The sequence below is a fragment of the Pelobates fuscus genome, chromosome 10, assembly GCF_036172605.1.
Source record: "Pelobates fuscus isolate aPelFus1 chromosome 10, aPelFus1.pri, whole genome shotgun sequence".
In the NCBI taxonomy this organism is placed as follows: domain Eukaryota; kingdom Metazoa; phylum Chordata; class Amphibia; order Anura; family Pelobatidae; genus Pelobates; species Pelobates fuscus.
Genome location: NC_086326.1, coordinates 107,992,140 through 108,007,353, shown reverse-complemented (window position 1 = coordinate 108,007,353; position 15,214 = coordinate 107,992,140). Strand labels below are relative to the sequence as shown.

At 42.6% G+C, this 15,214-nt stretch overlaps 1 protein-coding gene across 1 annotated transcript in view; it reads left to right on the top strand.

Moving 5' to 3' along the window:
• The window catches only part of SERPING1 (serpin family G member 1), a 43,569-nt gene that overhangs the window by 11,420 nt on the left and 16,935 nt on the right, over positions 1–15,214 (top strand). Inside the window, exons 5-6 of the mRNA XM_063434821.1 lie at positions 7,366–7,569; positions 9,288–9,430. Coding sequence (XP_063290891.1) covers positions 7,366–7,569; positions 9,288–9,430 — 347 coding nt within the window. The remainder of the gene's footprint in view (positions 1–7,365; positions 7,570–9,287; positions 9,431–15,214) is intronic.

Here is a 15,214-nt window from a genome sequence, read left to right as displayed (position 1 = left end):
CCTTATTTATTGTGGACTATTATCCTGGACTTTGTTTGTAGTTATCTAACCTACATTTTATATATATTTTGCATTAAAGGCGCACCCTTCCTTTTGTTTCTTGCTCTATTTCTAATAGATGCATACAATTATGCAGTTGCTGTAGCAGATTTATAGTTATATAATTAGATATAAGATATTAAAGGAAACAGTCAAGCACCATAACCACCATAGCCCAATGTAGTGGTGATGGTGCCAGGCATCCTCCAAAGGTAAACAGTGAAACCATTTGTGAATGAATTAATGGAAACCCCTTGCAAGAGCTTCTGGAACCAGGCAGGAGGCACCCAGCTAACCCCAGGTACGTTGTGTATAACTACTTATCCTGGGAGGATGCCAGAGAACTCGTAGCACTATAGTAAGTAAAGCAGGCTAAAGTTGTTATGGTGTTTGGAGTGTTCCTTTAAACCCCATCTAAATATGGCTAGGGTGGATATGTCCTTTGAATTAACTATGAGTCCCATAAACAAGATCAGTAGATATCTGATAAAGTAAAGGAATCTAGAAATTAGAGCTAAATGCATAGAAACCTAGCAATTTACCATCCTATATTTTGGGATGGGTCAGGAAGAAGTATAAGTTTCACTAAGCTTGCCCTATATTCAGTCTCCATATTCTCCGTACCAATGGGATTTAAAGGTGGATAATGCGTGGGCGGGGCCTGACTCTCAAGATTACTGGATGTGTTTGCTAGCAGCTACTGCTAGATTGAGCTTTCAAACTACCCAAGTTAAAACTCTACCCGGTTCAAGGCATGCACTAGACTTCTATCCACAGACATGGTTCCCACCCTGAAAAGCATTGCTCTGGAGCTGTAAATTCACCGTCCAGCCCTGCGGCCTACTAAGCCTGCGGACCCCACGGCTGGGAGAGGAGGCCAATCTCCTACCTGGGACTGTGCATCTTACAGCAACTGTCCTGTTCCCCCGTGATCCCCCCCTCTGGACCAGTGAGGAATATCCCAGTCCCCGCTGGGGAAGCTTACTTCTGGCAAAAAGTGACCTGACTTAAATCAATTTAGAGACCACATGGTGATCCCAAGATGTCCACTAAGCTGAAGCCTCCATTTCACCTCCCTAGTGCAGGAAGCCAGAATTGTGTGACACACTTTGAGGCAAAGTTTGACAAGCTGTACCAGGAGTTCTGGCACTGTGTAAGATGCCACCAACACAACCCGGCATCACTTGCTCCAGCCATGGAACAAAGGAGGTTCAGCTCAGCTCAACACCACTGTCAATAAAAGACAGAGAAAGCCAGCGTCACACTTACCCGTGGCGGTGGGACAGCACCACAAAGCCTGGTCTAATTTGAGCGGCAGTGTGTCTCACACAGAAGAAGCAGCTGAGGGAGAGATTGAGGCGAGTGCCGCACAGTCAGAAGTCCAGCTCCCAATTATACCGCCACTCACCCGGACTGCGATCCACACTGGGTCAGCACCCCCTGCACAGCTCACATCATGGGAAGACACATGGCCTGGATAAGCAGCTGTGGAGCAGAGGAACCTTCTGGAATCCAGCCCTGGTCTCTGGGTATGGCTGGGGCTGTAAGTCAAGTGCTCAAAGAGGGGTCCGGGGCTGGTGGGGAGACTGTCTGGGGGCTTGGAGACTCACATTGCTCACCTATGGCAAACCCTATCGGGTGGGAGTTGGCTGAACTACCATATTAGCGCTGGCTACAGGGTCTTCATATATTGGCTTTGCTCATCGCTTTGAATTATGTCTCTCACTCTTTTTGAGCACCAATGGTTTATTTTCTATTCATTCTATTGTTGCATATCCACATGTCCAGAATTTATTAAAGGCCTATATAGTTCGTGTGACGGAGATAGTTCCCTGTACCCCAGGTCGGTACCTCCGCCAAGCTTGCTTCCTTGCTGGAACCAGGAAACCTGAAGCGCTTCTGCCCCATTCGCTGCAGCATGACTGGGGCCTTTCTGAATCTTTTCCAGTCAACCAGGCTGCAGTTCTCTTTCCAGGCAGTTATCGGCCCCTATGCCTGCCACACTGTAACCCTGCTTCCAGGCAGGTATAGTCCACTGCAACCCTTCTTCCAAGCAGGTATCCACATCCACCTGCTATTGTCTTTAAAGAAACACTTGCAGCTCTTAGCCCTAGCTCTCTTGTTTTTTTCCCAGGGCTAGAGGGATCCTTCTGCCAGCAAACAGGTCCAAAGACTCTGCCACTGAGATCCCTAAAATTCCATACAGGAAACAAGTTCCTAAGGAATTTACATACAAAACTTTATTTTAATTGGGACTAGCCCATATGATCATAACATATACATTGCTGTGACAAACATCATAAGATTCAAATAATCAAAACATGTCACAAAATATACAGAACATTCTAATAACATAATCACATATTTATAAAGGGATGGGAAAGACAATAGCCAGCACAAAATATCTCTCCTGCCTGCAGGATTTACAATATGCAAATCTACCTGACTATGCAAATTAACCAGCCGTGCTATTCAGGTAGTGCATATTGCTGTTGCTATCAACAGAGGGCGCTACACAGGCTCCATAGCCAAGTTGGTAGCAATCCTTAGAAGTACAGGAGAGCAAGCAAAACATTTAGCAGTATACACACACACACATTATAAACACCCTGCACCTATAATGGTCACAGGGTGACTGAGACATAGGAGTCATTTAGGAACCATTGCAAAGTATTCTCCTGCTCCCAGTGATTGTGACTACCGTCACAGTTTGTTTCTCCGATGCTTAGGCATGTTTGCCTAGCTTGTTTATATATATAAAAATTTGCAGTATTACTATAATGCCACTCAAATGTCAAACTATGTCTTCTGACTTTCTTGCTTCAGCTGTTGTGGTAAGGTGAGCCAGTTTGTATTTTAATGCACAACAAAAATAAAGAATTAAATAAAAATAAAAATAAAGTGGATAATGCAATTAATTAAGAATCAATGATTTCAACATACTGGCCCAAAGACCGTTTTCTATAATATAGAATAGGGCTAGATATTACCAATGACCCTGGCATTCATACCTTCCATACATTTTTACGTATGGAGGGTATGAATATGAATACATTTTTCCCAATCGCATGGTCTTCAGCTAACACATCAATCGAATAGAAATTGAAGTGGCCTGGAGGGGCCGGGCCGGGCCGCCGAGCTGAACAGCAGCCATCTTTCTCAGCTCCAGTCCCCGCTCTGTAAAAACAAAGAAATAGGGCCAAAAGAGCCCAGCTACCAGCTAGATACCGCTACACTCATCTGTGGGAACACTTCAGTAGTCGGGAGATCCCGGCCCCGGAGCTGTAACACCGAAAGATCTGGCCCGCCGGCACATCAGGATACCTCCACGCTTTACTACGACGACAAGCCACACGCAACAGAGGAGGAAGAGGCCGACCCGCTCTAAAGCATCCACACAGCCCTGCAAGGCATGTAACTGACGGCCCCGCTCCCCCCCCTTCTTTTTTCCCGGACGATGCACGGGCCCCGGGGGACCGATGACCCGGAAAGGAGCCACCCGGAAAGTCTACCCACTGGAGGCATGCTGCCCTCGACCTCCGGGTTTGTGGGGGGCCTGGAAGGACTTGTCCCCAAAGCCGTGAGTCCTGTGGAGCCAGTCTGTGTGGAGCGATGGTATACCGGTGACCATGAGTGAAACACGGCAGATCCAAGTATGTGGCCGGAGCTGGGAGAGACATTGGATGGGGTGATGCCTCACTGAGCCTCTTAAGGTGCAGGGGAGGTGCAGGAGATGGATGGGCCATGGACCCTAAGGGGGGGGGGGGGCAGTGGACTGTCTCACTCTCCGAGTGCCCACTTCACCACAGGATGCTCTGCTGGAGGGTTAGGACTGAAGGGGGAACTGGAAGGGGGTCCTGGTGCCTCTGGGGGCAGAGGCTGCCATGCTGCTGACAGCCTACCTTTGTTTGCCAACTTCTGTACACCAGATACTGCCGTATCTGAATGGGATGAACGGGGGAAGACTCTATGACTTTCTTGCTTTGTTTTAACGGCTCATAAGTTCCCCTACTACTTGAGATTAGGGTATCTTGCTATGCTCGGTTGAGCGAGCATTCGTTTACTACTGTTGAATAGTTTAACCGCTCTATATAATCTCGTTATAAAAATGAATACGCTGTTAACGCTACAGTGCCCGCATGGGCGTAAGCTTACTGCTGTTATATATGGCCTATCGCTTGAACACAGCACACAGATACGAGCTAAGATACACATTGTATGTACGGATGCATTGCATGTTTACACCTGACTGTTACGGACTGCCATGCCTGAATGGGGTGGGTGGGGACCTGCTCCAGACCTGTATTGCCATCACCTTATTTCCTTCCTTTTATTACTTTACTCCAGGGTGTATTACTATGCCCGGCCGTGTGTGCACGGCACAAGGCCCTTTTAGACCGCTGGGAGACACTCCCACTGGTGCTTAAATGGGGACTTCACGTAGGCCCTTTTTCCCTTTTTAAGTCTCCCCCTTCTGGAAGGAGGGGACAACTTTGTTACAACACTTGACGTGATCTATACCACGCTTTGCACAGTCTTATGTCATTACTACTCGGCCAAACGTACTTAATTAGGCTCTGAACCAGAATACAGGCAATGATGGACCGAACGGCCCAAACAAACACAAGAAACCTGCGCCACTTGTGGCTAATACACCTTATCTAACGCTTTAAAATTAAACTGAGGTTTCTACTGACTTAGGCTAACAACTTGAGGACGTTGACTTAGACCAGGGGTAGGCAACCTTCGGCTCTACAGATGTTTTGGACTACATCTCCCATTTTTTTTAATTTTTATTTTTTATTTTTTTGTATTTTTTATTTTTGAAGTGCAAATAATTTACATACAACTTGTCACGCCCCAACAGCTTGTGACAGAAGACAAAATACACAGCTTGTAATCAGTAAGGCAGTGAGAAAACATGCACAATTTTTAAAGTTACAAAGACAAGAGTAGGTACATGCTTGTTATCGCTATTATAGAGTGAGATTAAAACGTAGATTCTTAGGGTATTCAAATCTATCTAGACTCAATAGCGATTGTAAATGATTATTTATATCTTTCTCAAGCAATATAGATTCGATCAGGTTGTTAGTTAAAGTGATACATACTAGCAAAAGTCGTTGTTACAGGAAGTGGATTAACATGACTGGCTGCAGTTAGTGGCATGCTGAGTTGGTACCTCATCCTAATGGGTTAACAAACTATGAGGGTGCATTTCGTCATATATACACACATCGATCTCTATCAGACTGTACCATATATGTTATCAAAATACAGTTATGCAGTTTAGCAATACCAGAATACATTTGCTAGGGTTTTAGTCATGAAAGGCAGGTGAAGGGCATAGTACCCAGGCTAAGCAGTGGGTCTAGACACATAATTTGAGGCTGCATCAGTACATGTGGAGATGCCTAAGGCTGCAATGTGGCTGACTAAGCGTTAAAACACATATAGGCTAGGCAATAAACGATGACTGGCATACCGCACAGCGCTCCAGAGGCAACGTGGGGGAGAGCACCGAGTCCATGTGCGCTGTAAGGCCTTTAGTGCGGCCGGTGGCTACCCCCCACAGGTAATCAGTCCAGTGTTGGCTTAACCGACACCCATGTCCGGTATGCTCCTGCTGCGGGCGTTTGACTTCTCCAGGGTCAAGGTGCGTTTTGGGCAGCACTCACCCTTTCGTTGGCTTCGGGTCGGTTCAAGGGCTGGCAACTTCGGGCTCCAGGCCCCATGACCCAGAGTGTCCAAGTCCTGATTTCTACGCAGGCGGTGGAGGGTCCTGTTGCGTGCTTGTTTCTTGCGGCGGGGTTTTTTCCGCCCACTTGGTGGTCTCTGCTGGGTAAGCGCCCCTCTGACCCTCGGTTTGCGTGGGCTGGTCTTGGGCTTGGTAGATTGCTGGGTAGGTTTTGTGCCTGTTTGATAGCCTTCAGCGTTTGGGCTTAGGCCTCTCTGGGTGTCCCTTTGTCTGGGTCGCTGTGTGGGTTGCATTCGCCTCTCCAGCTTGGCCCAGAATCGGGCAAATATCTCGTCGATGCCCTGGAGTGTTTGCTCCACGTGGTCCGCTGATGTGTGTGAGGTGAGTATGTCCGCCATCTTGGGCAGCCCAGGGGAGCGTAGCTGCTGCTGGTCTGAGTCAGCCTGTCTTTCATTGTGGCAGGTGTCTGCCGCCCGGGTGCTTGCCAGGTAGGACCGGTATAACCCCCGCCGGTCCAGGGGGGGAGGGGACCCCTTTAGTCGTGTGTCACCTCCGGTTAGAGCCGTAGGAGAGCGGCCGTCTCTCCTCGGCCCAGTGACCGGTAGGCCGCAAAGCCCCGAGTCCGGTTTGCCAGCGGAGGAGCGGCCCGCGAGAGGTATCCCCGGAACCGCCGGCATGTCAGGATTAGGTCGGGTAAGATTCTGCAGCCCGGTAGGCTTTTGGCTCGTTTTGCTGTCGAGTTTAGTATGCCAGACACAGGAGCTCATGCGGCACACGTCTGGACTGCTCCGTGGTCAGGCTCCGCCCCTCCTACATCTCCCATAATGCTTTTACAGCCATATTGCTGGCAAAGCATCAAGGGAGATGTAGTCCACAACATCTGTAGAGCCGAAGGTTGCCTACCCCGACTTAGACCGAGTGGGACATACTAGATAGGCACCTCAAGATGAAACAGGCTCTCTGTTACAACGCCTAAATATACTGTCTGACCATTATAAGCCAACAGCATCCAGCAAACAAAACATGATTAATCCCTGACTTCATGCGACAGAACCTATCACTTATAATCCCACCAAACCAGAACTGCCTGACATAACTGGCTATCAAACCAATGACATATTGAGACCGACATACACTGAGACGTACTCAGATTAAACCATGTGCTGTAGCCTCATATTATTTTCTGTTATGTTATCAAGTAATGTGCTATATCGTGTAATTGCAAAGCTACATATCACTCTTGATACACATATTTGCCTTTACTGATGTATGTAAAAACTATGCAAATAAACCTTGAATTATAAAAAAGAAATTGAAGTGGCCTAATACCAATATGTAGGCTGGATGAAAAACACCTATGTAGGCTGAATGAAAGACAACAGTGAACATGAATACTGCTGAGATTCCATAAGGTGCAATTCATAATTCATCTACTAACATTTCTTTTGAGTTGGTGCCTATGATATCTGTTTTAATTAATGGCAGATCAGCCTAACTTGAAGCCATCAGTTGAAAGTTTAAAACTTGCATTAAGAGAGTTGTTATTTATATATAAGCAAAAGAATGATGATGCCTCTATTAACGGGGACAAATGGTACTTTTGAATTAATCCTTTGATCTCTCCTCAGGTATGTCTCTAAATGATGAGTTCATTAGTCAGTCCATGAAGTATTATGAGAGCAGAGGACAGGAACTGCTGAATGAGCCGAAGGAGAGTCTTAAGCAAATAAATAGTTGGGTATCAGATAAAACGTTTAAGCGTATTCCAAAATTACTGCAAGAGCTTCCAAGGGACCTGCAGCTGCTACTCATTAATGTAATTTACTACCAAGGTAACTAGACTAACTAGACTAACTTCATGGTTTATATTACTTGAATGCAGCAATCATATAGTAGTATAGTATATTATAGTATGGTAGCACCAAGATTTTATTTCAGTACTGCTATATGCTAGCTAAAGTAGATTTGTTAACTACCAAAATGTATATACCTTGAAATGCAAGTGAGCATCCTCCAACATAACTGAAGTGGCTGCAAAGTTATGTCATTTTCTGGTGTAAATCTTCAGGTTTACATGAAAATGCAGAAGTTTCAGCGAGTGCAGTATAACCAAATGCACACTTCTAAATCCCTAACAAAGGCACACAAAATGTGCTAAAAAAATTCACACACCTGAAGAACATTCAACCCCCTCTATGACCACACACATTCAGAAAATACACTCACTCCACCTGTCACACATAAAGCATACTAGAACCCAAACACTTACCTGCAACATCCAATCCACACCTTCCAATTTTGAGATATGCGTGCGGAAAGGTGGTAAGTCTGCCTTTGTGGGATGTTCTAGTGATGCAATTTGGGTCTCTGGTGACATTCAAAATCGGGGGGCCTGCCCACTATAATCCGCTATAGTGAAGTAAAACGTCTTACCTGGGGTTTGCCAGCATCACACCCCGCCCCGTCTACAGCTCTGTGAGAGCTGGGACCTCTCTTTGCTGAGCTACACAGAGCTTAGCTTATTGTAAAAGAGTGATCAGTTAATGTGCTAGTCCTATACTGCTGAGCTTAACTCAGGAGGGTTAACGGCCTTCGTAGCATTAGAGGATCAGATTGCATGTATAGGTACCATCCCTGGCGAACCAAATAGACATCAGACTCCAACCTGGGAAATAACTATAGTATGACCTCTGCTTGGGTAACATTTAATATATAATTTTTTTAATATATATATTTATATAATGTATATGTGTGTGTGTGTATAAATATATATTAGACAGACATATAGATTACTGTAGTGCATCACCTCCCTGCAAATAAGCAGAGACAGGCATCTTGTATCAGACATCACCCTACATTTCTCTTAGCAATGCACGCAGTTTTAAACACAGCATTTTTTAAACCAAAGTATAGGCCATGAAGAAAAAGTATAAATGACCAGATTCTGGATTTCTTCTGGAAATAGGAGTTAGTCAGTTTCAAAAAGTCCAACTTGAGATATGCAGGTGATGCAAAACAGTATTTTTTTCTGCGCTAAATTGTTGGGAGTTTTATAGTTTTCGGTCTCACAACAAAACATTTCTCATCTAGTTATGCTCGTAGAGAGACTTCAACGTCTTGACTAGAACCAGTGCCATGCTAATAAAACCTAAAAGGTTGAAACTTGTCACCTTGTTTCTGGTCCCTGGGCCTATAAGATCCTATCTCATGCTTTGGTTTAACCCCTTAAGGACCAAACTTCTGGAATAAAAGGGAATCATGACATGTCACACATGTCATGTGTCCTTAAGGGGTTAAATACAAAGTCCAACTTGAGATATACATAAATTGTTGTGCCTGCACAGATACATACATACACGTAGAGGACTCCACTATTTGAAAGTGTGAGCTGGTGAGATTGTGCATGTATTATTCCGATGCCCCTTTATATTTTTTATGTGATTTTAAATGGTTTAGTACAATTTAATAATGTGTGTTTACACTGTATATTTTTATTTCCAGTTCTATATTTTCTTTGCATTTGTCTCACAAGTAAAAATTATCTTTCCAGGAAAATGGCTGACACGTTTTGACGTAAATCTCACTAAGAAGGGGTCCTTTAAAAAGGCTGGTTCTGTCTCAGTTACCGTACCTATGATGAACAACCACAAGTATTCCCTGCAGAGCTTTAGAGATAAACACTTGAAAGCCCAGGTCTGTTTTTGTTTGAGTGTAAAAGTGTAGTTACACACCGCTATTTACCACAGAAATAATCTACTTATATATATACTGTTCTAGTGCATCTGCCCTCCTCTCCCCTTCAACTGAAAAAATAAAGAAGCCGTACATTTTATTTTCCCCATGTACAATGGCAGTCCCTGTGGGATGTTCTTAATCATGGTGGACAAGTACTTCTAAAAATATTGTTAAAATAATAAGACAAGCTCCTCCCCCTGCCTCTCATACATTTAAAAAACTGTCCCTCCAAGACTGAGCTCCCCAATAGCAAGAAAGCACACGTTGACCAAATGCTGAAAAAAAAATGTCAAAATTTAGTAACAAACATGCTCAGTCTTTATCAAACCTTTTAACGGTATGATAGAGAGGAGCTTGTTTTATTATTTTAACTTTATTTCTAGGAGTACTCGGCCACCATGATTAAGAGCATCCCATGGGTGCTGCCAATATATGTGGGGGGTGGGGGGGAGCAGCTTACTTACATGTTTATACAGTGCCGAGACTCCCTTGGCGCTGCTGCCCACTCCACCTTCTGCTACATCATCCTGGTGTTCTTGGCTTCTTGCATGCTTGGCTTCTTATCCAAGCCTCTATGATGAGCATTGGGACAAGGTGCGCAACAACCACTGCCTTCTCAATGGAAAGTGTTACATTTGAAGCTTTCTTATGAGCAGCTTTGGTGACACGAGCAGCTTCACTGTGCTGTTGCTGCAGAAGAATTTGTAATAGCTGTCTGGAAAATTGCATGTAGCTCTGGCTAGGGAGTATAAAAATGAAGAGTGCTTGAAGGGAAACTGTCACAGTTTACTAGGCCCACCGCTCACAGGCCGCAATCTCATTAAAGCGGTGGGTGTTACACTTCTGTAACACCACCTCAGGTCCGCATGCGCTGCCCCTGTGCTCTTCGTTGATTTGCATCATGATGCTGGCTTCGCTGCCAGCATCTGAACAGAGTGACGTTACGTCCACTCCATTTTTATACTCCCTAGCCAGAGCTACTAGTGTCAGCTAGGGAATTGCTAAAGCAACCACAGTGCACAGACTGAGTGTCTGCTGAAGAAGTGAGAAAAATAAAACACCTACATTTTGGAGAAAAAAAAGGTTTTCTCCAAATCTATAAATTTGCTTTAAAAAATGCTAGCACGTTGTATAGATAGTTTCACTTTAATCCTGCAATGGAAACATTACAGTTTCTACAAAATGCATTTAGTGGGCCTCATGTCTTTCAAATTATTTTGTTTACATAGTGTGCTGACAAAGGCAAGACAGAACATAAAATAGAGTATATAGACAACTAGAAAAGCTACAATTTCTGGGGAAATTGTGTGAAGTGTTCTTGCCTCCACCAGTAGTCTACAACTAGAGTGGGCGGAGTAACTGTTATTATTTATTTATATAGCACATTTAATTGCAACGTTGTTGCCCAAAGTGCTTCACGGTTACATTAACCCCTTAAGGACAGAGCTTCGGAAGCTTGTCTTTAACTTAATGACAACGGCATTTTTTGCTGTTTGCGTTCAACTGCAATTTGCATTTGACTAATTTATTGCACCGACGCATATTATATACCGTTTTTAAAGGACAGAAAGGGCTTTAATTTGATGTAACATATATGTACATAAATGCTTATTTATTATAAAAAAAATACAGAAAAATGCAAAACAAATGAAAAATTTTGAGTTTTTTTTTACAGTTTTTGCAATAATAATGTGTGCACAATTAGTGCAGGTTAAGGAAAGTAATTACAAATAAATTCATTTAGTTCTGATTTACAGAATATATAATGTGTCTGGGATTTTAAGTTTTTTTTGGTAGTTACAGGTCACAAAGCACAAGAAGTAAAATAAACTTTTAATGTGGAGCGATTTTAGAATTTGGTATGTTTGTCTTGTAAGCTTAATAGCCATAAAAGAAAACAAAATTGCCACACAAAAGTATATATTTATATAAAGTAGACACCACAGGCTATTTACCTAAGGTTTTTTGACACTTTCTACGTAGCCATTTTACCGCCAACCTCTGCTAAATATTGGAGTAAAATTGTGGTTTTTGGGGGGTTTTCGCACACAAACGTATAACAAAGAACTTCTCATGTGTATTTTGTAAAGTTGGTGTGTGCTATTCCTGTACAAAGTTTTATTATGTGTTCAGTTACTTCTGCTGAGTAAAACGGTACCACCATTGTATGTCTTTGGCACTATTTCGTAAAGCTACAGTGCCATACAGGGAGTGCAGAATTATTAGGCAAGTTGTATTTTTGAGGATTAATTTTATTATTGAACAACAACCATGTTCTCAATGAACCCAAAAAACTCATTAATATCAAAGCTGAATATTTTTGGAAGTAGTTTTTAGTTTGTTTTTAGTTATAGCTATTTTAGGGGGATATCTGTGTGTGCAGGTGACTATTATTGTGCATAATTATTAGGCAACTTAACAAAAAACAAATATATACCCATTTCAATTATTTATTTTTACCAGTGAAACCAATATAACATCTCAACATTCACAAATATACATTTCTGACATTCAAAAACAAAACAAAAACAAATCAGTGACCAATATAGCCACCTTTCTTTGCAAGGACACTCAAAAGCCTGCCATCCATGGATTCTGTCAGTGTTTTGATCTGTTCACCATCAACACTGCGTGCAGAAGCAACCACAGCCTCCGAGACACTGTTCAGAGAGGTGTACTGTTTTCCCTCCTTGTAAATCTCACATTTGATGATGGACCACAGGTTCTCAATGGGGTTCAGATCAGGTGAACAAGGAGGCCATGTCATTAGATTTTCTTCTTTTATACCCTTTCTTGCCAGCCACGCTGTGGAGTACTTGGACGCGTGTGATGGAGCATTGTCCTGCATGAAAATCATGTTTTTCTTGAAGGATGCAGACTTCTTCCTGTACCACTGCTTGAAGAAGGTGTCTTCCAGAAACTGGCAGTAGGACTGGGAGTTGAGCTTGACTCCATCCTCAACCCGAAAAGGCCCCACAAGCTCATCTTTGATGATACCAGCCCAAACCTGTACTCCACCTCCACCTTGCTGGCGTCTGAGTCGGACTGGAGCTCTCTGCCCTTTACCAATCCAGCCACGGCCCATCCATCTGGCCCATCAAGACTCACTCTCATTTCATCAGTCCATAAAACCTTAGAAAAATCAGTCTTGAGATATTTCTTGGCCCAGTCTTGACGTTTCAGCTTGTGTGTCTTGCTCAGTGGTGGTCGTCTTTCAGCCTTTCTTACCTTGGCCATGTCTCTGAGTATTGCACACCTTGTGCTTTTGGGCACTCCAGTGATGTTGCAGCTCTGAAATATGGCCAAACTGGTGGCAAGTGGCATCTTGGCAGTTGCACGCTTGACTTTTCTCAGTTCATGGGCAGTTATTTTGCGCCAGTTATTTTTCCACACGCTTCTTGCGACCCTGTTGACTATTTTGAATGAAACGCTTGATTGTTCGATGATCACGCTTCAGAAGCTTTGCAATTTTAAGAGTGCTGCATCCCTCTGCAAGATATCTCACTATTTTTGACTTTTCTGAGCCTGTCAAGTCCTTCTTTTGACCCAGTTTGCCAAAGGAAAGGAAGTTGCCTAATAATTATGCACACCTGATATAGGGTGTTGATGTCATTAGACCACACCCCTTCTCATTACAAAGATGCACATCACCTAATATGCTTAATTGGTAGTAGGCTTTCGAGCCTATACAGCTTGGAGTAAGACAACATGCATAAAGAGGATGATGTGGTCAAAATACTCATTTGCCTAATAATTCTGCACTCCCTGTATAGGAGACCTGTCCTTTTCAGTATTCGCAGTAGAAGTTTGAGAGACGGATTTAATGAGCCTATGCTTCCATTTGGGGTATTATAACAGTTTGACTGTTCAAAAAAAACCCACAAAGGCCTACCATTTGTAAAAGTAGACACTCCAGGGTATCTCATAAGGTGCATATTGTGCCTTAACATGCCCCCATTTTTTTACCATTACATGCCAAAGTATGTGGTAAAAAATAAGTTTGTGCATTTTTTACATAAGGATTGCATTTTTGCTGGGCCTTTTGTATATTTCATATGTGCCACTAAGTTCAAACCCCCCAAATTATGCTCAGCTAAGTCTTCTGAGTAAAAGGACACCCCCATTGTATGTCTATGGCACTATTTCGTGAAGCTACAGTGCCATACAGGAGACCTGTCCTTTTCAGTATTCACAGTAGAATTTTGAGAGACGGATTTAATGAGCCTATGCTTCCATTTGGGTTATTATAACAGTTTGACTGTTCAAAAAAAAAACCACAAAGGCCTACCATTTGTAAAAGTAGACACTCCAGGGTATATCATAAGGTGCATATTGTGCCTTAGCATGCCCCCATTTTTTCACCAATATATGCCAAAGTATGTGGTAAAAACTAATTTGGGGCATTTTTTTACATACGGATTGCATTTTTGCTGGCCATTTTGTATATTTCATTTGTGCCACTAAGTTCAAAACCCCCCAAATTATGCTCAGCTAAGTCTTCTGAGTAAAAAGACATCCCCAATGAATGTCTTTGGCACTATTTTGTGAAGCTACACCCACCCCACCTAGAAAAAAATATTTAATTATACAATATTTAAATTAGTTAAGTAAATAAATTGAACCCCTGAGGATTAAAAAATAAATAAAAGTTAATCGTCAGGGGTTAAAAAAAATTAGATCACAGTATAATACTGTGATCTGTGTTTTGATCACTGTAGGCAGTGATCGACTGGCAGGGAAGGGGTTAATTTTTATTTGGACTGGGTAAAGGTTTTTTTTTTTTTTTTTTTTTACTTAAACGTTATTAAAACTTTTTTTAACTTAATTTTTAACTTTTTAAAGTTTATTTTAAAACTTTTTTTAACGTTAACCCCTAGTTAGCCTAATACCAAATCCCCCAATTCCCCACTAACTTCCACCCTCCCCAGCTAGCTAAATATATAATTTTAAAATACTTAAATTAATTTATAAAATAAATTTAACCCCTGAGGGTTAAAAAAAAAAAGAATTAACCCTCAGGGGTTAATAAAAAATCAGATCATAGTAAAATGTAATCCCTGCCAATTGATCACTGTAGTCAGTGATCAATTGGCAGGGAAGGGGTTATTTTTTTTATTAAAATGGGTAAAGGGGGGCGGGATTTTAATTTTACTTTATTTTTTTTCACTAGGGTGTGTAGGTGGGCTAGAAAATGAGGGAGTGGTGGCAGTCTAGAAATCATGTCCTGATTTTTCAGCTTTTGCCAGTTCCCACTCTAGTTTTGAACATTTTGCCATTGGGGACAAATTTCGCCACAAGAACGACGATATTCCGTTCCTGTGACAAGACCAATCTAGCCACATTGCATTGGAGGAGTCTGGTTGCCCGCCTCTTGCCCTGTGACTATGGACCCTGGGAGATTTGGCCCGTTCAATTCAGTATGATAGGAGTTATGTATTTTTGTATCCTTTTGTGTTTTACTGGTAACATGGGCTCAATGGAGTCTGCCTCTATCCCTGGATATAATTGGATTATTTTCCCCATTGTCTCCAGGATAGAGGGCTCTGTAAAACCGGTTTGGGCCAGATAGCCATGCTGCCAGCCAGGCCCCAAAATATACTTTACTAACTTCTGAACCCCTGGTCTGATTCATGCCATTTTTTGATATGTTGTTCCCCTGAATAGATTGATTGTGAATATATAATATATATATAATGTATATTTTAGAAGTTATGAATATGCTGTAAAAATTTTATTTTTCCT